Source organism: Ixodes scapularis, unplaced genomic scaffold, assembly GCF_016920785.2.
Source record: "Ixodes scapularis isolate PalLabHiFi unplaced genomic scaffold, ASM1692078v2 PGA_scaffold12__126_contigs__length_90152505, whole genome shotgun sequence".
NCBI lineage: Eukaryota > Metazoa > Arthropoda > Arachnida > Ixodida > Ixodidae > Ixodes > Ixodes scapularis.
Genome location: NW_024609838.1, coordinates 20166966 through 20190895, shown reverse-complemented (window position 1 = coordinate 20190895; position 23930 = coordinate 20166966). Strand labels below are relative to the sequence as shown.

Genomic DNA, 23930 nt, shown 5'->3' with positions numbered 1-23930 from the left:
GATCACTCACAAAACTGTCACACAAAAAAGCCACTCTGTGCTTCGAAATAGCGCATCATCTGCTCGCATCTTACCAGCTACGTCACAGGAGGGCGCCAGCGAGGTGGTGCCACCAAAACATCTCGTCGCCAATAGTCACTAGTGATGGGCCGAATTTTTGCCAAACCTTGGGATTCAGCAAAACTGAAGTTTTACCGAACTTTACAAAAGATTCGGCAAAAATACACTGGTGCCAGACAAAGTTAATATTTTGTTTTTTCAGGCGAAAAGAGTTTTTAGCTGTTTTTTTTAATGCATATTCACAGTTATCTTTAAATAAGGTGAAATTCTACAAGATAATTGTATCGGCGTAATTTTTGTGTGAGTACTGGAAATTTTAGTGACTTTTTGCAGAAGTGACGTGACAACGAGGCTGGTAGTAGCAGGCACAGTCACAATACGCGAGTTTCAGTTTCGAGGCCTCATTAGAGCATGCCTGCAAGTACATTGATGAAATAGAGGCAGTAACACTGCATTCTTACTTTCTCTGCGAGTCACCGTTTCGTGTGCGAAAATGAATACGACGGCTGCTGAGCCTTCACTAAAAGAGATAACAATATTATAGTAAATATGCATGTTTTTCGACTTGAGTCATTTGACGTCAGCTTTGCATAAAAATGTGTGTCCCATATTCGTAAACGTCTTGTTTTAGAGCGCAGCTCTTAGGCACCCGTTTCCGGCTTGAGCGGGCGTCGCCGTCGGCGTAACTGCGTGGTGCATTACGGGTAAATTCTCCCCGCTAAATCTAGCGGAAAAATTTCCCCGCTAAATTTAGCGGAAAAATTGCCCAGCTAAATCTAGCGGGAAATTTTCCTCGCTATATTTTGCGGAAAAATTTCCCCCCGCTAGCGAAAAAATTTCCCCGCTAAATCTAGCGGAAAATTTCCCCTGCTAAATCTAGCCGGAAAAATTTCCCTGCTAAATCTAGCGGAAAAATTTCTCCCCCGCTAAATCTAGCGGAAAAATTTCCCTGCTATATCTAGCACAAAAATTTCCCCGCGATATCTAGCGGAAAAATTTCCCTGCTAAATCTAGCGGAAAAAATTTCCCCGCTATATCTAGCCGGAAAAAATTTCCCCGCTATATCTAGCGTAAAAATTTCCCCCGCTAAATCTAGCAGAAAAATTTCCCCGCTATATCTAGCGGGAAAAATTTCCCTGCTAAATCTAGCGGAAAATTTTCCCTGCTAAATCTAGCGGAAAAAATTTCCCCGCTAAATCTAGTGGAAAAAATTTACCCGCTAAAACTAGCGGAAAAATTTCCCCGTTAAATCTAGCGGAAAAATTTCACCGCTAAATCTAGCAGAAATATTTCCCCGCTAAATCTAGCGGAAAAAGTTTTCTGGGGGGTTATGTGACCTGGGGGTCACGTGACCCCCGCCGAGGTCACTTGAACCCCAGGTCACGTGACACCCTCCCCAAGGTCACGTGACCTCGGGGGGGGGGAGGGGGGGGGGGGGGAGCAGGGGGGTTACGTGACCACACACCCCTGCCACGTGCCCCCCCTCCCCCCTTCCTTCCTCTCCCCCCCCCCCCCCACCCCCCCCCCCCCCCCCCCCCCCCCCCCCCCGCAGAACCCGTAACCCTCAGTACCCTTCCCACCTCCTCCTTAAGAGCTGAGCTCTAATTCGGCGTTACAGGGAGTTGCAAACAGCTTTCATTTTTTTTAAATTTTAAAATGCCGGTTTCCTGATGGTAGGACACATGCAGACATTTAGGGAGATGGGAAAAGTTTGGAACGTCGGATGTGCGACGTTGAGTATGACAGTTTTGTGTTCAGTTTTATGCGTGGATAGATGAAAGCCGCAAAATAATGCCAATTAAAAAGCAATATTATTTTGTTTTGGCACAAACAACTTGCGAGTTGCAAACAGAATTGTTATAATTGTAAGAAGGGCTTCAATTGCACTTGTCAGTCAATGTTGCAACCACCTCGTTGTATCACTGGAAAGATCAAAAGAAAATAATGCTATTCAGAATGTACAGTATCATTTGTCACTTGCGCAGTGGACTGCGTCAATTTCAGGTCGATCTTCTGTTCTTGAGGCAGAAAATATTGAAGAGAACCGCACTCACAAAGGCTGACAAACACAGAGTTACCATGTCGACTACTGGTAGTACAGTGTAGACCACATATAACGTATGTCGCGGGAGTCGCGAAAATCCGCACTATAAGCGGTACCGCGCTATAACCAAAACATCAATTTTTCAGGCCAAAATACATGCCATGAGACAACTTACCTTTGTAAAAGAATTTATTTTACGTTAGATGAAAAATAAAGCTTAGTTTGAGGAAAGTCTTTATTTCACCAGACTAGTACACTTCTCTCTCAAGTGTGTCACACATTTTGAAAGAAATGAGCGACTTTTTCCTGGCACAGCCTTTTAACGGCGTCGCGAGTTGTGGACGGACGTTGCGAGCGTTCAGGATTGCTAACCCTAATCACTTTTCTCTGGCGATGAAAACGCGTGAAAATTCGCGTCCTTTATACGGTACGCGCCAGTAATACGTTCAACTTGAGCACAGGCATGAAATGCTCCAAATAAGAAATCCGGGCGATGTTCGAAAACACAAACGCTTAGAAAGCACCACTGTAGTCTAAGTAAACAAACATGACGACACGGGCGTTTCTGCCGTCTTGAGAGTGCCGCCACAACATCGCCGCACGAGTAGGTGGATCTTCCCTTCTAGTACATGCTGGGTTATCATAGCGACAAACAACGAAAATTCACAGTCAAGGATAGCGCTTTTACGCGGAACGAAGAGCTTCCACCACGCAGTCTACGTCGACGATCACAACCGACGCCATGTTTGCGGATAGAAGCAGCCGGCTCACGACCGGCATGCAATGCGCGCGAACACTTCTCCTCGACCTGCGATTGGTCTGTCGTTGTGGTTGTTTCTAACCGTCGCAGCGGAGGGACGAACGCACGCGAACGACACGTGCGTGCGTCCCTCTTTCGCTATGGCAACTGAAGCCTCTCTCTTCGCTTCTCCCCCCAGTTAAAAATTCCCATTGAGTCCAATTGGAATTTCAATTGGTACCAATTGGTATTAGTGGGATCCAATTGGTATGAAGACAACCAATTGGCCATTCCAGTTGGAATGCATTTTTCCAATTGGTATTAAACAACCAATTGGCCATTCCAATTGGAATGCATTTTTCCAATTGGTCACTCCAATTGGAAATATATATTCCAATTGGTATTAATCAACCAGTTGGCCATTCCAATTGGAATGCATTTTTCCAATTGGTCACTCCAATTGGAAATATATATTCCAGTTGGTATTAATCAACCAATTGGCAATTCCAATTGGAAATACATTTTCCAATTGGTATTAAGCAACCAATTGGGAGAGTTATCCCAATTGGATTCTTGGAGACTGGAGCTCTAGAGTAATCTTACAGTGAAAGATTGTGAGCTTACTCTTCTGAATCAAAAATAAACTCTAGGATAAAATATGGAATTTTTTTCAAGGGTGCAAGGAACGTCAACAAAAGAATCTGCTCACTGACCACCTCATTACATGTGATGCAACTCATATTACACTTATTCATTTTTTGTTGTCCTCTCTGCGTTCTCTCTCTCTCTACCTATCTATATATATATATATATATATATGTATAAATAAATAGTTCATTTATTTATATATATGTATATATGTATAAATAAATAGTTCAAAAGGATAGCAAACCGCCTAAACGCTCGGGTGGTTTTTTCTGCACCCGAAAAACTTGCCAAGTTGTGCAAAATGACGGACCCTTACCGCAAACCACCGGTTGGCTGCGTGAAGAAGCATCGCAGCCCATTTGTAGATTGCGCAGAAGGCGTCGTTTATGAGATCCCGCTGACGTGCGGTAAAAAGTATGTTGGACAGACGGGAAAATGTCTAAATGACAGATTGCGCGAGCACAACCTAAAAGTGAGCGGACAGCGTGACGGTCATTTGTCGATGCACTGCCATGACTATGGGTGCAAACCTGAATTTAATTTGTGCACTGTCATTAGAAAACATAGAGATAAGACGGTAAGGGAAATTATAGAGGCGGACCTGATAAGAAACTACGGGGATCGATGTGTCAGCGTGGCGTCGATCGATTTGGCAGACAAAGAGATACAGTTCTTGCAATCAGTGGCGTGGCTTGGGATTGGTTGAATGGCGCGATGATGCAGAGTATTTATACCTTTGATTTTCTGACGATTAAACCAGTTGAAGTTAGCGCATTGTGTTGTCTCGTTCCTACCCTTCGTCCCTGTCGTGAAGCGCTATTATGTTCTCCAAGTTTCAGTACCAACTCGCCCAAGAATCCGCATTACTCAAGTTCATTATTAATCTTATGGCTTTTCGATTTAGCAATTTTTTTTTGTTTTACTTCTAGTTTCGGTTTGAAAGTTAGAACGCCCCATTGCTAGTGACACCAATAGGCGTTTGTTTTTTCTGGGAACACGTGTGTGGGATGCGAGTAGGAGGATATGAAAATGTGACATTTTCATCAAGTTTACCAACATTTCACACGTCTTGTTTCAATCAATGTGTCCAAGAAAAGCCTGGGGGAACCGCAACCATGCTGAAGCCAGAGCCGTATATGGGGAGAGTTTGGTCAGTCTATGATCTCGCCGCCGTAACGCTCTCCTCCCAAGTGAGCCAATCAAGACGCGGCGTAGAGCGAGAGGCATGAGCGCAGGCGCGTGAACTCCCGGCTGCTCCCACCCCTCCCACCTGAGTGGGGAGGGCCGCCATCTTCGATCATTCTCCCGGCGGAATGGGTGGGATCGGCATCTAAATCTAGATTATTGCCTTTTATATCGCTGGCTCTGGCAAGAAAATGACATTCTGTTATTCCTTGGTGGGTTAAAAAGCTAATAAATGAAGATTTTTCAGCGTATGGCCACAAACTTTTATTCAGGCAAAAAAGAAGTCGGCCTGTAGCAGACGACGCGTAGCCTCAGCAGCGCTCTTCTCCGACCAGTCTCCGACAGCGTTGCTAAAAAATGGCGATCGTCTCCTCTCTGCTCCCTTCTTTCTCTCTCACTCCTTCGGCGCTCTCCTCTCTTTCATTCACTTTTCTCCCCTCCGGCGCCTTCGTCGCCACACCCACTGGCCAAACTCTCCCAATATACGGCTCTGGCTGGGGTGAACCAGCAACTCCGTCCCGTGGCAGCTGCGGTGAGTGGGATTTTGCTCTTTGTCCTTCAGACTCTTGAAGCAAGTTCTGAATATTTTCACGGTCAACCGTGTTTGCTAAAGTGTTCTTATAGCCAAGTTTGCTTGTTCTACCTGCTTTTATGTTTGGAACTGTTGCCGCACGTCCGCGTTACGGGAAACGTTTGCCGTGCAGTACACACATCGCATTGTAAAACACTTTCCATTGTAGCAAAGTTTTCTAGTGCCTCACTATTTCCTCATTCAGTATTTGAGCCTTCAATATATTTCCTGTTTTTCTTTAGGTTGCTCCTAACACCCTTTTTATTGCCACGTGTTGCTTGCAATATCTGTAAATTATTAAATGCTTCCATTGTGCAGAATGCAGCTAGCATGCTATCATAAATATTCCTTTGAATTCGGGCAGCTGTGAGAATAAAGCTAGCTCTGTTCTCATTGCAATCAAGGGCATGTTAGCTTCACACATGCAAATAATGACAATTGTATCCTTTCCGAGATCCAGTGTGCACAGAACGAATAGTTCTTTGCAGTCAAAATTGTTGAAAAGAATGGTCGCACTGCAAAGCCTTAAGCTCCCTCTGGCTCCGAGGCAAAGCACCGGCCTACGGATGCCCAGGTGGCGGGTCCGAATCCCGGCCGAGGTGCCCGCAATTTGATGGAGGCCTATTGCAGAGAAGGCTCCGTGTGACCGAGCTTTCGGTTGCACGTCAAAAAATGCCAAGATAGTCTAAATTAATCCTCAGACCTCCGCTGGGGTGTGCCAGATGCCCGTCGTTGGTTGGCATGTAAAACCCCCAAATTTGACTGACTGCCAAGCTTTGGATCCCCTCTCAGCTGATAACAACATATTAAATTTCTCACTTGGTATGTAAAAAAAGACTAATTTTGATGTAGAAACTTAAGATGGCAGAAAACTAACAAATTGAATGGACAACACACAACTCTCTGCTGCCAGGTGTTAAGACTTGTGAGCCGTTTATCCTTTTTAAAATTTTCGACAAGCCTTGGATCACTATCATAATTCAGAAGCCCATACTAACTGAAGCCTTATTATTATCTAGCTTTCATTGATTTCTCTGCTTTCATGTTTTACCTCTGTCATGATACCGACTGGCACTCCTGCTAGAAGGTAACGGCCTAACTTATTGCATATTGATAAACTAAATGAGTGCTTTCCTTCTAGTGTTCTTTCTCTTTTGCTCAGACGAAGTAAAGTGCAGTTACTGAACAATTTGTTTAAAATGTCTGTTTTCGAATGCACAATTTCTTGATATAAAAAAATTCACAAATGCAAGCTAGGCATCTTCAAACTCGTAAATAATGTGCCCTTCAAGTAGCTTGAGGTCCCATGTCACGCTGCTTAGATGGATATACTAGTATCATAGGACATTGGTGATGTGACACAGCTTGGAAAAGAATAGGAACACTGGATCTCAGTCGTTCCTCAGTTGCTAATTTCTGTCGCCTGTTTTCGTTCTAGGCTGCGAGCTGCTGCTACTGACACTGCTCAAGAGGAGGATGCAACCATGGACGACCATTAGTTTGAACACTTTAAAAATTTTCTTTTGCTTCTACCGGAACTAGGTGACAATTCCTGCTAGACGCTATGACATCACTGCGGAAGGAACGCTAAACAAACGCTCAATGACGTCCTAGCGTCTCTCAGGAATCGTCCTATTTTCGGTAGAAGTGAGAAGAAAAATAATTTTTGGTCCGAACTGGGTTTTAGTGTTTCCTTTTCTATTGTAATAAATGTGCTCCTTTTAATTTTGCTTGTTTCTTATATTTTGCAAAGGTATCTGGCACCATTTAGTGTGACTGCAAAAAACTCATAAAAAACTAGAAAAGGTGCGTTTTCTAAAATAATGTATTATTTCAGAACAGGCTTCAAATGTTTTGTATATAGTAAAACCCTATTTGTTAGGAACATATCCAGCTGGCATATCTAGACATACTTATGTGAGACATGCTCAATTAAAAATTTAATTTGGGAGTCCTACCTTTGGCTGCGTAAATTGCTAATGCATCAGAAAACCAATTTCTCTTGCTAGCTATATTTCTAATTGTTTATAGTTTGAATTAGAAATGTACAAACTGGCTGTTTTCTAATGGGTATTTCTCCAATGGGGCGTTCCAAAACACAGTCGGTCACGATTCTAATTGGAAAAAAACCAATTGGTATATTTCCAATCGGGCGTTCCAAAACACAGTTGGTCATGGTGCCAGTTGGAAAAAAGCCAATTGGTAATATTGAACCAATTGGCATTTGTTCCAACGGGGCGTTCCAAAACACAACTGGTTTTGGCAACTGGTACCAATTGGAAAATCCAATTGGACCCAATGGGTATTTTTAACTGGGCCTGCTTCTTCGAGCAACCCCCTTGCCCCGCGAGTGCCGCTTGCGGCTCGCGCCGTTATCTAGCGCCGCACAGGGAAGCGTGCTCGCTGGCTCGCTGCACTGGTCAGTCGGCACGGCCACCTGGCTGTTCCGGAAGCCGCACTATAACCGGTATTTCCCTTCGCGCGCCTGCATTTTAAGCGGTATGTAAATACATGGAGTTCTATGGAAGGCGAACTGGTGGTTTAAAAAAGCCGCGTTATACCCAGTCCTGCACTATAAGCGGCTACATTGTAAGTGGTCTATACTGTACTACGGTACTACACTGTACGATGGTAACCATTTGACCGCATGGCAGCCATTTTCAATCCATGGTCATGTTGCGTTCTTGCGCGCATGCAGACGTTTGCCGAATTTTTACGAATCTTTGCCGAACTTTCCTTCAAAAGTTCGGCATGCGTTGAACTTTGCCGCATCTGAACTTCGGCAGATTTTATCCATCACCAATAGTCGCGGACAGGATCAAAATGGCAGAGATAAGTTTCAGTTGCCCCGCCCCCAGTGTGAGCTTCCGTTATTCAATAATGCTTCAACAATTTGAGAGCCTCAAGTGTGGATGCCACCATTCTATTCCAGTTGGTTACTAAAGTCACAAATGGGCTAAAATGGCTGGATGCGCTCGTGTTTTGCTCGCCTTCGTCAGTTTATTTCCTCACGTTTCTCGGCGGCTGGCACTCACCATCCGCGGCTGCAAAGTCCGACTCCGGTGGCGTGATGTCGTCCTCCGCCTCCTGGCAGGAAAGATCCGCGAGCGGAACTGTGTTGTTGCAGCACAGCTTCAGTTCCTGGTCGATGGCCCGCGTCCACTCTGGAGTCTTGAGGGTGACCGCAACGCGATGTCCATCCACCTGAATCAAAAGGAACAGTTCATCTCAGCTAGAGATCTGCACCGGCCGATATCTAGAAGCCCGGCCCAGCTTGGCCCGCGGCCTGCCATCCATTTCTGACAGCCAACCCGGCCCGGCCCCGGCCGATGCTAATTTTCGTGGGCCCGTCGAGGCCCCTTCTATTTTCGCCCAGTATGAATAGCTCACAAATCGGGCGACATGGCAGCTCGCTTGCAACTGCTACACACAATGACTATGGTACCCGATAGTCAACGCAGTAGGCATCCTATTATGGCGATAGCTGTGTTATGGGTTTTTCCCACCACTGGAAATGACGTCGGTCGTTGATGTTGTAGTTGGCGGTGAGGTGTGTCTGTTGTCGATGTTGCAAAATCCTAGAAAAAGATGGCTCTCCGTTTGCGGAAATTAAACCTGGGTCTGCTGCATGCGAGGTGGAGACATTACCACTGAGCTACATCACAGCGTTAATGCCCCGCTCTATACTTTGGGTTTTTGTAGTACCCAATGTTCACTGCAAGGGCTCTCTCTAGAAAAAATATAACGGATAACAAAATGCTGTTGCAACACTGTCAATGCCAAGAGCTCATGCCAGGACGCGTTCATGCGCTCCGGAACCAAAAAAAGAAACAAAAGCATTCGGAACAGAATGTTCAGATGTTTCTTTTGTTCCGAACGCTTTTGTTCACGCACCCCACGGTGCGTTAACATGATGCCGATGCCCAACGACAGTGCCGTGACGTGCTGCAGCTGTAGTTGTGACTCTACTGTGTTTTTTTTCTTTCTTTTGCTGCTATTATTAGTCAGACAAATCTGTTGGCCTAGGTAGATCGTTGAAAAACAGATCACCTCCATCGTCCTTTTTTTTGCGACCAAACCCGCACATTGAAAAAGACGTAAAAATAAAAACGGCAAGCAAGAGAAAGCAAAACCACACGCCGAAGTTGAAAAAGAGAGAAAACGTCGCAATGAGTCCCTAAAAAAAAAAAAAAGACGGGTAAGGTTTTTATTCCCACTGTGTACAACCGAAAAACACCGTCTCTTGCAGCGGTCTGCGAGAAATTGAGAAATTGTTTAGGACAGCACCCTGAGGGGTACCTCTTCACTCCTATTTTGGATGCACACACTAGTACAACAGATGATTTATGCCAGCAGGAGTGTGCATTGCGTAGACGCGTATGTGTACGTGTTGATGGGAAGAAGCAACTGCACAAAAAATGAGCCGTGAACTCGCCCCATTTTGAAGATTGTCTTTTGATTCTGGCCGTTCCTAAGACAAGAGACGCGGTGAACACTGACATGGCAACGTCTTGCTACTACGAGACTCCAAGCGGATTTTCTTGGCTCGATCGGCCAAGCATTCATGGCATGTTACCTGTAGCTTAAAAACAAGTCTTCGAAAGCCTCCAAGTCACTCCAGCTCAAATCGAAATAAAGCAGCTGCTCACGAAGTATGCTTGCCTGCATTCGTCTCAGTTTCGGCATAATTGAAGGCCTAAATCCTTGGCGACAGATGGTCAACACGGCACGAGAATGAGCGCCAAATTAGAGCGCTACCAGTTTTGGCTGTAAACAGCTAACAATATTTATACCGATTTAAGATTTCTTTTGTTTTTTAGCCAGGATAGGTTAATTTGTTTTACCTTAATTATTATATGTAAGCAAAAGGCACTCATTATGCGCACATGTTTTACATTCTTTAATAATTTTCCATTTTGAATATTACGCATGTTAGCTGCATTGGCGCCATGTTGCGAAAATCCTATCCTATAAGATTGGGTGCCCTTAAGAAATTGGGGTTCCTCTATTCTAAAACTCTCTTATGACATGCCGTGACATTTGTGCCTCATTTGTCGCATGCAGAGCTACCCTTAATTCAAACTAAATGTCAAGCTTCATACGAAGCACAGTAACTCGCAGCGTAAAGCCTGGTTCAGACAACTGTGTTACAGTTATATTGAAAGTGATAGCAATGACAGTCACCAGGACAAGTGACCCCCACACACACAATGTGACAAGCAATGCAAGAGATAGCTTTGTCAAGCAATCACGAGTCACGGTTGCCTCGGCGTTCCAGCCATTGCTGTCGTTTTGGTTGCTGTGAACGCAACCGACGCAGATGTGCGAACCAGCCTTAAGCTCCCTGAACATAACGCAACATAAGCAGGGTGGACGGCTAAAACAGGTTCTGTAGCATTTTTCGGGGCAGAAAAATCGGTGTTCTGGTACAGCTTAGGAGCAGAAAATCCATATTTATGAGCAGCTTAGCAGCAGAAAAATTCACCTTTTGGAGCAACCTAGGGATAAAAGAAAAATTTGAAGCAGCTTACTTAATTCACCCTGTCAGTTTCACACCACAGAAGTCCTAGGAAAAACACGTGTCGCTACAAAACCCAAAGTAAAACATGCGCTGCTATGAAAACTCGTTGGACTGGGAGATATAGGAAAATAAATATTGTAGGTATTCGAGAAAAGTTAAAGCAGCCCGTGCACACTGCAGTGAACTCGATCGCTATACTTGATGTGAAAGATTGTAGCACGTCTGCAGAATAAACTTCTCATAACAGCGGCGCTGTCATCTTGGCAAGTAGCAGAATTTAACGGTAGTTTTGCGAAAGTTTTACACTCTGGATTAAAGAAAGACTTCTGCTTTCTCATCTCAAGTGTGCCAAGACCACCAAGGCCCATAGCTTCAGCTTGAAAGTAGTTGTGGACAACAGAAGTTAGGAAGCCCGCTCAAGATGAATAAGCGCGCAAGGGGCAATTGGAAAAAATCAAAAATGGCTGTATTATTGATGGCATCAATGGTCCCCAATAAACGCAATAAATAGATAATAGGAGCTCCAACCTTTTTTAACGGGTGGTAACTTGCGCCACTTAGCCTAAAACAAGAGTAACTAAAGGTCGCCAACAGAATTGTTATGTTTCACTAAATGTAGTGGCCTTGCGCATTCCAGTAGGTTTTGAGGTATTTTGGTGCCGTTTAGCGCAATCTTGGACAATTTAATGTTTTTGGTGCAACCAGGCGCAAAGTAGTTTGTGTGTATCAAAATGGCGCAATTCGCACAGCTGTCTCACCTCTGCGAACGGTAATGTTTGAAGAGGCCTTTAGGCTCTACCCTCTTTAGACATAAATAGCTATGTCCCCTTAGCCAGCGGCAGACAAGTTCTCACCTCCGTTCCAGACAGCTGAATGGCTGCCAGGGCGCTCTGCCCCTCCGAGAAGGTCACCCAGAGCATTTCGGCCACAAACCTGAGTCAAGAAACAACGTCCGTTCGTCAATCCCCCCGTCCAATAACTGACCCGAATGGCGGAGAGGCAGCGATGTACCTCACCTGATGAGGACGACCTCCCCGAATGATGAGAAGGCGTGGACAAGAGCGGAGAGGAAGTGGTCGTCGAAGGAGCCGCCTTCCTCGTCAACGCGCACCACCACCGTGCCGTCTGGAGGCCCCATCACCTCGATGACCTCCTGGAAGGTCTGCTCCCGGACCGCTTCGTCTACGCGGCACACCTCAATGTCGATGTCCGCAACCACTGGCCTGGAAGGGTGCCACATCTGGTTACGTGCGGGACTTGACACAGAAGCAAGAAAAGTAAGGACAATGCAATGACTCCTGCAAAGGAGACACCTAGGCAAAACAAAAAAATTGGTCGATGCTTTGGTATATTCCAAAGACACTCTAAATTAATAGCACCTATATATCTTTTGTGGTGCCATGGCGTTGTGCCTCGTCATGTGATGTCACGTGACCACCAGGAAAGCACGTGGTCAAGTGACCTCGCATCACGCGATCAGCAGAAAAGCATGTGGTCATCACCGTGATGTCAGCTCACGCAACGTCGGTGTCACGGTGTTGTGTGACGTCATGGTGCTATGCAATGTCACATCATGGTGTAACCTAATGTGACACTACGTCATGGTGTAACCTATTGTGACGTTACGTCATGGTGTAACCTGATGTGACATCAACTCATTATGTCACCTGACATCACGATGTCCCGTGATGTCCCTGTGAAGTGACATCAGCGTGACGTCACTATTGAGGCTACATCCCGGGCGGAGACATGAAAACCCTAAGTGCTGAGTTCTGAAAAATTGAGGATCTGCATGTTTGGAAATCTTAGCAAAACTCTTAAGAAACTGAACAAACTGCAGAGTGTGCCGGTGGTCGCAAGTTTCGAAAGAGGACAACAGCATATCTTTCAAAGGGATGCAGATTGCATCCCATTTGCTTTGCATGTTTACTATTTCTTCATGACTTGGGTACTCCCCACAAAACCTCAAAAGGATGCAGATTTCATCCAATTTGCTTTGCATGTTTACTATTTCTTTGTGACTTGGGCTCTCAGCTGACTGTTTACTATTTCTTCGTGACCAAAAACTCTCAGCTGACTGCCTTGAGAACATTGCCCCCTTACTTTATGTTGTCAATACGAATCAAAGAGTGCTTAACGGTATTCAAGCAAACTGCTGTATACCTGCTACCCCTAGATTTATAGTGGAAGATAGAAAAGTCCGGTAGCAAGACCGTCCACCCACGCGTTGAAGGTAAGCCATACACACCAAGAAAGAAGTCGCAACATACCTGTGGTCCGACGTCTTTAGCTCCGCCCTTCCATAGTGTGCTATCCGTCCCGGACTCCAGAAGGGATCATCTAAAAACAGTGAGCCAAAAAAGTCCCTGTTTTTTAGGTGTTTCCAAGTAACCTACAACATTATAAAAAATGCAAGCCCCGAAACAAACTAGTATAGATTTAAGATATTGAGCTAAGTCTAAATGAATGTTGTAAGGCACCATACAATACACATAAAAGAATACTCAATCATAAAAATGTTGCTGCTGCAGCACAGTGAGCTTTCTTTCTAAAGGCAGACATATGCTCTACAGTTATTCTAATATAAGCTATTAACCAAATTACTCGTGCAACAATAAATAACAAAATGAAAGTCATAGTAAAAAAAAATAAATCACTTGATTTCACACAACGTGGACCGGAGGGCTCAAAAACAGGTTTATACCTGTCGGTGTGCTGTGAGTTATTATACATGATTTTTCACCACCATCTCAAATACAGGAAGATATAGTTTAACACAACTTGTAGTTTGGCTAGGTAGTGCATGATGCTTAGGAAACTTGAAAGCCCAAACAGAGATAGGCACAAAGAAGGGGAGACAGAAGCGCTAGTCTGTGTCCCCTTCTTCAAGTTCGTCCGCTTGTGCATTCACGATCCCTGCACAACAAGATACTTATGCAGTGCCACACAAGTATGAAACTAACTCTCACCGGCCTCGGAGAAGAGCCGCCTCCTCCTGAAGAGGATGCGGTCCGTCCAGGCCGGGATCCGACACTTGTCGCTCGTGTCGTAGTCGTCCGAGAACAGGTCGTACTTGTACGTTGGGGCAAAGTTGATCTCCCCCTCCAGGAAGTTCTTGAACACCTGTGCATGCACCGAACGCCCGCCAAATATGGCTCATTCCCAAAACACAGAAAATGTTGGCCTTTCAGAACACAACGCACAGATGTGATTGGAGCACTATGAGAAGATGACCTTGCGATGACGCAACTCACTGCCATCTGTATAGTTCCCTTCCTGAAATTCAGTGTCATCTAGCAGCTCCAATATCAGCCTCAGATTAGCGATAGATGGCAATGAAAATATCACAGTACTGCGTTAGAAACCTTCTATCATGTACATCAACAGCAGACAGAAATGCTTTCTTCATCGCTCACATCTTGCTCGATTTATCTCAGTTTCAATGGCACTGACCCCAGTGTATGCCAACAAACTGAATGAACCCAAGTCTGAGATGAACGGTATTACAACTGCACGACAATCATATTGGGCCTTCTCCACAAGAAGCCTCCGTCAGATTGCGGGCACATCGGCTGGGATTCAAACCCAAAACCTGGGGATCCATGGGCCAATGCTTTGCCTTGGAGCCACCAAAGTGGCTTTTATTTCTCTGTCTCGAGGTTTAGATTACAACGTTTTCTAACCAGCTTGCCTGCATACTTTGGCTTCTTGCAATGTTGGGCTTATCTGGTGAAAACAAATGACCTTGTGCATGATCCACACAGCATAAAATACCAGCTTCTTTATGTGCACTGTCCATGGACTATAGAGAGTATTCATTGGCAGCCATAGTGGAGTCTGAGGCTGCTGAGCACGAGCTGAGCACAAACTGACGACACCATCAAGGTTTCCAGCCTTAGCAGCCTAAAAGCAGCCTAAAACTGTGAGCTCGGTCAAGCATGTACTGTAAACAGTGCACTGAAGTCTGACATTCGGTGGATGCCCCCTATGCGGAGAGCAAGTCGTCTGCTTCTTGCGCAGGAGTTGCGGCAGGGTTCGTACAGGATTTAAAGAAAGATATTCATGGATATTCAAGAAATTTCAAGGCCTTGTGGGAGTATTTTCAAGGACCTAACTCGATGCCGCACGTAGCAGATTTCAATCAAACACTGTTGTTAAAAGATTGCAGGCATCATTTTTATTGCACTAAGCAACAAAAAAAAAATCTACTTTTGCAAACCTGTTTGCTTTGCACTAGGCCGAAATAAAAATTGTTTCCAAAACCGCTTGTGGTAACTTCAGGTGAGCTCTGCAGCTTTTCCTGTATTTGCTGGCTGATGCTAAGCAGCTCCTCGGCCTTGCTTTTCGCAGTTTTCCTAAGACTATTTAATTTGACGCTGTATGTGAGGTAATTTTTTTTTTTTGCTTTTTCAGCGTAGGCATCTGCTGAGGCTGTGAGCAACACGTAGTGCTCACTCTGTTCGATTTTCCGCCGCAAGGCCGTTAGAAAGTTCTCAGTCCATGGCACGTCACGTAGGCGCATTTCTTTTCTCCGCAAGAAAACGCTTTTGCCACCTCACTGTCTGGGAATATGTGTTGGAACAACTTGCCCGCTGGTGACAATGACCGGTAGGAACAGTGGGATGTGACGACCTTCACAGTCCACATCACTCCGGCATTTGTCACCAACTAGTGCGTATTGCAAGCAGCGTATAGTTTGGGCAACTGCAGTGGAGGCAGGACAGTGAATTGTTCACTTGTACCCGTAGCCAGGTAATTTTGCACCAAGCTCTTGGCTGCAATCTTCATGATGTCGGCATGTTTCGCGCTCTTCATATGGCTCGTTAACGCCGACTCGCCCATGGCAGCGACTTCGAAGGTTTTTCCGCATGGCTTGTATCTTGCACAATGCTGATTTGTCGTATCTGGCGCCCCCAGTCTTTACATTCATCACTGCAGAGCCAAGCACCTAGAAATCTGCTTTTGCCGGACATTTTCCTACGACTGACGACAAAACACGAGGCCAATGGCGGAAACAGAGCGCAAAGCATTCCCGGATCAGATTGGATTCGGATTTGCTCTAATGTGGCCAACCATCCAATGAACATCGGTTAAATCTAAACAAATTGAGATAACTTATAAGATAACTTAGACCGAAACGAAAAAAAGTCAATAAGCATAACAAAAATACACAATATATACCTGCATTTGCTATTATAAATAGCCATTCAAGGATTTTCAAGGTCTAGCCAAAAAATCCAGGGCTTTCAAGGGCTCTGCAAGCCAAATTTTCAATCTCAAGGGTTTTCAAGGCTGGCAAAAAAATTCTGGATTTTCAAGGGAATTGAAAACCCAATTATTAAGTTCAAGGGTTTTCAAAGGTTTTCAAGGACCTGTGCGCACCCTGTGCGGTGATGTCAAAACAACGCCGAGCTCTGATTGAAAGGATAGTGGGTAGACCTCAATGCCGAATGCCTTGAAGTCTACCCACCATTTTTTTAAATCAGACTATAAGAACTCAACGTTCTAACATCACCGCAACCCCTGTGCTAGAAGCAGACAAACTTGCACTCCGTGTAGTCCAGAAAATATGGTACATAAAGAGATACACAAATTTGACTCTTGACTGGCTAAGAAAAGGCTGCACAATGCGAAGCGCCAGGCGCGGCGCGGCTTACAGCACCCACCTGCCCCTGCTGCTGCTGGACCCTGAGCTGGTCGTACTTGAGCAGCTCGGCCCAGTTGCCCTGCCGAACCAGGTCCTTGACATCATCGTTCTCCAGATCCACTCGGTAGTTGAAGTCCCCGCACCAGAACACGTAGTCGTGCGAGTTCAGGGTACGGCCCTGCGGCAAGCATGCGATCAACGCTGAAGTCGCCGGACAGCATTCGCGGAGCGCCATAAAACAACTACTAGGTGGAACCGACGGCACGTTGGCCCTCTGAAGGGACCGCATAAAATCAGTTTCCTAAGAGATTGCGATGTAATTTAGCACCAAAGAGCAATTAGACGGTGCATACTTTTAGTAAAAATGTAAAAGAATGAGCTCACCGGAGTAAAACAAAAAATTACACAAGTACACTTACGATTGCTTACATGTAGGAAGGCGAAAGCCAGTCTGTGACGACCTCTAAGACAACCTTAAGGACGACATCAAGAACAATGTCCAGGACAACGTCGATAATGACACCTAGACAAGGACACTTAAGGAGACTGCAGCATATTTGCGTGGGCGACCACGTTTGCCTGCGGAAGACGCCGTAGATGTAGACGCTGCCGCCGATGTCGAGGCCTTAGATGTAGACATGGTCGTCTCACAGTCCATCGCACGAAGCACACAGCGAGCACGGATGAAGTCTGAAGCGCACTTTTTGTTCTCGGCTCTCTGGCGGTGACATCACGCTGATGACATATGATGACGCTTGATGACACCACGTTGATGACGCTTGATGACCTATTTTTATGGCCATCTTTAGGGCATAACAATGCTGCCGCCACTTGTTTTTCACGTACTGTGACAAGTGAGGTCGTCCTAGAGGTCTAGCAGGACTTCTAGGACGACCGCAAGGACGAGGGTCGTCCTTGAGCACACGATTGACATTGGCGTTTTAACGGCCATTTACTCCGATTTGTCGTTCAATAGGGCAACTAAGGCTTTTGCCTTAATAACAAAGAAAAAACATTCTTTTATACGGACTAGACCTAGTTCTGGTGAAACTATGGAATGTCAGGGTGGGTAGCCATGGCGTTTATTTTGGCGCAACCAAGGGGATGAAATGTGGGTAGATTTTATTTCCCTTTCCTTCTGCTCTTTTATTGCTGTAATAAACAATGCGATGGCCCGCACCACTATTTGACGATTTCACGAAAAAAGGTCGTTGTGGACGTCCTGTCCATAAGAAAAGAGTTATTATTTATTTTTTTTCCTTTTGACCGATTCGAGTTTCTATTTTCCTGCATTCTAATGATAAGTGCACCACCTACGGGCACCTCCGCTGCAAATTGCAAAATTACACGTTAAGAAACCGATCCGTGCCGTCCTTTCAAAGGTGCCAACACACCGTCGGGTACGCCAGTGCCGTAGCTTGTCCTTCCGATCGACTTACCATTGGAAAAGAGGCCTTGCGCGCAATCTCGGCGTAATCTGCGTTACGCTCGGCGACCTTGGACTGCCCAGCCGCAAAGTGGGCGCACACAAAGCACAGCGAGGTGCTGTGGTACAGGAAGCGGATCGCCACACCTCCCTTGTTCCCCGCCGCGCCGCCCAGGCCGGTCTTCACTGAATCCACTGCGACATCCCTGAGGGACAAGCCTGGTCATTAGGGTCACCGACAGCTTAAAAACACAGGGCGTGACTCAGAACATTCACACTCCTTGCTTCCTGATTTGTCCTCCGGAGTTTCCGTCTGTGAATACCGTAATCTCATTGGCTACAGAGCGATCATAAAGTGCTCGGGGCTTGCTAGGCCCTGCATTTTCAAGGTTGCCAACGCCTGCTGTAACCCTGTCCAGTCCAGCAGACTGCAGTCACTTCGCTCTGGGAGATAACGTAGGTACAACGCAGGTACAACACAGGTACGTTGCCGTCTTAGCATTTCAAAATATCGGTACAACGCTCCCCAGACGCAGCCGCCGAGCTGCCGTACTGCCTGTCCCAAGCTGCATCTCTGCCTTTGTGCTCGGGGACAACCTTTCTTGGCATTTCCGAGGAGAGGAGGACAGAGCGTGCACAGCCTTGATTAGCGCTCAAAATGAGAGAGGGCACGCGTGCCCCTAGCTTTGACTGCATCGCCAAGAAAAGTCGTATGTCGTAATGCCCAATCCCCACAGTCACTGCAAGGGACGTTGTCGTGCCTTCCAAGCACGTAATGGACCGCATTTTGGCACTGGCACAACCATAGAAGCCTTGCAGCTTCACCTCAGCATCGCAGCAGTGAGACACTTGGCAAAAGTGTAACTGTGCAGTTTCACATAAAAGAAACAAAACGAAATGTAGATGCCCAAGGAGTAAAGTTGAACTCAAGCCTCACACCTGCAGCAGGCAATTAAAACTAGCACACTTTGATGACTGTTCCTGCACACAGAGAATTTGTTCTAGACACTAGATAATGAAAAAAAAAGAATTAGTTTTGGGGCAAATTTACAGATTGTAGCCGGAAGTTTCTCTTCGGTTGAGTCTTAAGGCCCGTTCACACTCTTGCGACCGAGTACGACTGAGAGAGACGAGATCTCTTACAACTTCTTAAATGTTTCTAGAATGAGGGAACACACTGACATTGTGGCGCCATCTATGCGGTGACCCTAGAACTGCATTTCACAAAAGCGAAGGTTTTGCGGGATTTCCGAGGTCAAATGTGTGTAATACCCACGGAAAGCTCGTTTATAACATTGACAAAAGCTTTTCGAGCCAAAAAAGAAAGGATATTACGCGAGAAATAAAAAAAAAAAAATATGCCAGACCGCCGAGTTTACACTGCTTCCCAATAGATGGCGCCAGTGTGTTCTCTGGTTTAAGAAGTTTTAAGGAACCCAGGTTTAAGAGGTCGCAAGCAGTCGCAAGAGTGTGAACGGGCCTTTAGCGTTTCCAATTGGTTGCCAGAGAGAGAGAACAACCTAAAATTGAAGAACAAAAAAATGGGCGGAAAACGCACCGTATGAATGGAGCATGTTCCGGCCTGATGAAGACGAAGAGGCAGACACCCACAAGCTGCGCCGACGTGAGGAGGACATACTTGTGGTCCCGGCTTATGGTTTTCTGCAGCTCCACCAGCCACTCCTTCTGATTGGCTGAGCTGGAAAACGGCGGACGCACGTCGCGAATGACTCTCTTATAACCACAACGGATGCACAAAATTGCTTTCGACAGTTATAGCAGTGCCACTCTGCTTGAAATAGCAAAGGACAAAGCTTTGTTTCTAAGGTCTGTCATCTTTGTGGTACAGACCACCCACCTTTTTATGATGCGATCATTCTCTAACGTCCTGCTGTGTCTCATCTTGCTTCCTCTTTGTGCTGTGTCGAATGATATCGATATATGGGGTGTATGAAATAAATGTATCATAAAACCCTGAATTGAACCAACAAATGCCCCTCTCTAGGACAAAAATAAGGGAGGTAAGGCACATTGTCCATTAGTAGGAGTGTCAAGAGACGAATTTACCGGGTCGCTAATCCGGACATGAAACCCTCTCGTAACACTGCATTGTCCCGATGCACGTAGCCAGCGTTATACAACCGAAGCATACTTGGTTTGGCAGCGGCAGGTAGCATCCGTGGTTCGGTTCTTTTGCCAGTTGTATGCAATATCGAACACAATGCATGCTACAATTTATGGTGCAGTACTTTATTAAATCATTTCGGGCCACCAGCCCTAACAACAAAATTTACAGCTAGACTTTCCAGCCAAATGTATAAACTTGGAATAAAGAAACAAAATTTGTTGCATAGTGATTTAGACAGCAGGACTTAAAAGCTTAGGAGTTTTGAAGCTCTAATCTACACGGCGGGACCAAGCAGGACGAAGCAGAATTAAGGAACCGGGATATCACCACCTGCTGTAATTGGCCAGCTTCAAACCGCTGACCAATCACAGCAGGCGTTGATGTCTTGATCCCCTGGTCCCGTTGCATAGAATAGGGCCCACAGTATGACTACAAACCGGGAGTGCAATGTGCAGTAGGGATTACACAACTACGAACCGGTATGATGCCCATTTAGATCAAACTAGGCAGGGGTGGGGTTCAAACACAGAAATAATCCCTAGGATCTGCAGCGCAAGCTAGCACTGCAGAGCAAGCTAGCATAAGTGCGCTAGCTCATCGATTTCGACACTTTTGCCAAAAACATGTGATGCCAAACTCGGCACCTGCCACAACTTACGGCGCGGCACCTCTACTAAATAAACGCAGGAAATGGGCTTTAACACGAACCAGTAGCTAGACTCTCCAGGCAAACATGTAGACAGAGTGGGGCATCGGTTGTTCATGCCAAAGCAAACGAGCCGCCATGCGTTTTCGGGGACGACACCCACCTGGCGTTCACAATATTGCTGGCGTTGAGGTCAACGATCTCCTCGAAACCAATCGCAAAGATGTCCGTGGCAGTCTTGTCCACCTGGTGGCTCACGTCAACCAAGGCTGCAGTTCCAGTGAAGGATTGATTCCCGCCATTAAAAACAAAAAAGGCAGAATAAAAAAAAGAGGCAGAGGACCATCCCAGGCTCATTTTGAGACGGTGTTGCAACCTTTCCACAACCCAATGTGCAACCTCCGGTGATCGCTGGGGGTTGCATTATTACTACTACATTATTTTTCAGTTGTGCCTGGAGTAGGGGTCTGCACTGGTCACGTTTTCTCCTATGTGTGTCCTCAATATGGCAAGAACTATGTCCAAGACTTTAGCAGAGTGAATGCTGGAGAAGAGGTGACCTTCTCTCCAGTGTTCGCTCTGCTAGTTTGGAAAGAGGTGGGAGGAACTTCCCCTGAACTCTTAACCTGCCATCGACTATAGTTGGATTTAGCACGTTTCAGTTCTGCACGTGACCCTTAGTGGCACAAAAACTGCTAATGCAAAAATTTTTATTATGCCCACGTTTTATTTTTTTAAGGGCACAGGGTAAGGTGAAATTGAAAAAAAATTTGATTTTAGTTTTTTTCGCAATTTGAAAAGTTTAGTTCTTTCTGCACATTTTCCATTGTCCCAGTGTTTTTAGAAAGCTATATTTCGGGCTGAAAATCACTTCTTCCGAAAGCAAGTAGCAGGTGACCACGCCTCCTTTTAGGATACACTCCCTGTTTATCGATGAATTCTCCAACAAAACAAAATCGACACAAGACCTAAGAGCTTGTCCAGTAACAGATAATCTCAAAAAATTATTTCGCAACTATTGCATAGCTTTTTTTCAACCAAGACAATCACGAGACGCTGTGCACGTTTTTCCCAGGTGTGTACCGTGTGTACATTCAAGCGTTTGTGTTTTCGTAACGACAAAATGGCGCCAATGAATGCTGTTCCTTTATTTAATGGTGGCAGCATTGCACAATCCAATGTTTTGAAGTTTCGTGGATGGAACCCTGTTTCGAAAGCCATCAAGTGGCTGAGGGAAGTTGACGTCACTCTAATATACTTTACGGACCAAGCGACATGGCAGGTCACAAAAGAGGCCCGGCAAGCAAGGCGATAAGCCTAAAGGCGAAGACATGACTTTTGCAATGCCTTTCAAGCTGGCGGCTATTGAAAAAATGACTCTGAGGCTGTTGGTGCCAATAGAAATTCGTTATTCACCAGTTTTTTTGCTTTAAACTCAATTATCTCAAAACATTGTTTTTTAGTACATAGGTACCATTTTTTCCTTAACCTGACATTATAGAGGGTTGATTTTTTATTCCTACCACATACATGGGTGTTCAAAAATACTGAACTAAAATTAAAAATGTGCACCTAGCAGTTTTTGAGTTACGAAGTTTTTAATAGACGAAAACAACTAAAATTTCAGTACTAGAATAAAAAAATATGAAAAAAAAAACTTACCGTATTTACTCGCGTATAGGTCGACCTGTTTTTCAAAAATCGCCTCATCAAAACTGGGGGGTCGACCAATACGCGAATCCCGGTATTATATTTTTCAACTTTTTTTTTTTTTTTTTTTTCGGGGGTCTCGAAGTTAGGGGGTCGACCTATACGACGTATCGACCAATATGGGAGTAAATACGGTATTTTATATTGGTTCAAATAATTCTAGTCCAGTGGATAAAACACAATATTTCGAACAAAATGATATTTACATGACAGGAATACTTTTAATAGTCACCGAGAAAAATGTTCCTCAACATGGCCTCAAATGCATGGGGAGTATAGGACTTACCTTGTGCCCTTAAATATGGAATTTTAAGAGTTTACTATCTACAGTTGTTTTATCATTGTAGTTGCTACATTGAATTGTGACAGCTGGGGCAGTATAGCCAGTTGCTTTACATTCAGACTGGAAGATGGTCGAATTAAACAAATTCCCACCAGAAGATTTTTTTTTTTACATCCATTATTTATTAATTGCAGCTCTATAGAGACACTTCACTTTATATATTTCCTGGCCCGACGCAACCATGTCAAAATTCGACATGCTGACCATCACAGGAAAACCATCTGTACATTGCAGTGATCCCGCAAAAGGTGATTTAACTAAAGAAAATGTGAGACAAAAAAAATTGGTAGTACTTTGTCGTGTTTTTCAAACGAACTGCAGCCACAGCTAAGACACTCCATACCCTGCCACACACGGTTCCACTAGTGTGTTTTTATATTTAGCGAACCTACATCCCGCAAAATTTATCATATGCCATAGTGTCATATGGCACCATGATGTCAAGTTACATTACATCATGACATCACATGACGCTGCGACTCCACGCGACATTACGTGATGTCGCAAATTCAATTTACTGGGGAAATTTCCCGCCAAATTTAGCAGGCTACGGCCTATGCGTAAATGCACGCCAGAAGTCGGACGCGAAACGTCGCCGACAACAACGACCGCCGTAAAAACAAAAAAGCGCCACTGACCGCATCCTCCGCCGACGGCGCTATTGTCGACGAGCCAGTCCGACATGGGGTGGTTGCGGAACACCACGCTGTTGAAGTGCTTGCCCCCGTTGACGTTCCACGTCGCCACCGTCACACGGGCCTTGAGGGGAATCGTGTATTCCAGCTGCCGCACGCACATGGCCCTCAGCAGGCTGGGGGGCACTGCACGTGCAAGTACACGCACATCACCTTCGCCATCCGTGGTCACCGATGGCGTAAGAAACGCAGGGCGTGGCTCATTACGCTCGCTTCGAGATTCGTCCTTCGGCATTCTCGTCGGCCGACACTGCGACCTCATCGGCTGCGGGGCGACGATTAAGATGCTCGAGAATCGCCACACCCTCCGTTTCTTGAGCAGTCTGCCACTACGGCGATCGCACAACTGTGAGGTGCCTGGCACGTTCATACTTACGGGTGCAAAACACTGTTTCAAAGGGAGCGAAGAAGCAACGAGAACGTCAGTTCGAAAGCGATGAACGTAGAGTTGATGCAAATCGATTTTCACAAGTTCAGCTGGCGAAAGTATAAAAACGCGACGACCCGGCAACGTTGGGCGACGGTTTTAGTCGCGGGTCGTGTTCCGCGTTGGGCCTCTCGCGGCGC

At 45.5% G+C, this 23930-nt stretch overlaps 1 protein-coding gene across 1 annotated transcript in view; it reads right to left on the bottom strand.

The window, feature by feature from the left end:
• The window catches only part of LOC8030160 (synaptojanin-1), a 52933-nt gene that overhangs the window by 10732 nt on the left and 18271 nt on the right, over window positions 1–23930 (bottom strand). Inside the window, exons 12-21 of the mRNA XM_029971437.4 lie at window positions 23307–23489; window positions 20779–20884; window positions 19400–19540; window positions 17855–18047; window positions 16435–16593; window positions 13738–13891; window positions 13039–13108; window positions 11785–11991; window positions 11623–11701; window positions 8283–8451 (exon numbers count right to left, since the gene is read on the bottom strand). Coding sequence (XP_029827297.3) covers window positions 8283–8451; window positions 11623–11701; window positions 11785–11991; window positions 13039–13108; window positions 13738–13891; window positions 16435–16593; window positions 17855–18047; window positions 19400–19540; window positions 20779–20884; window positions 23307–23489 — 1461 coding nt within the window. The remainder of the gene's footprint in view (window positions 1–8282; window positions 8452–11622; window positions 11702–11784; window positions 11992–13038; window positions 13109–13737; window positions 13892–16434; window positions 16594–17854; window positions 18048–19399; window positions 19541–20778; window positions 20885–23306; window positions 23490–23930) is intronic.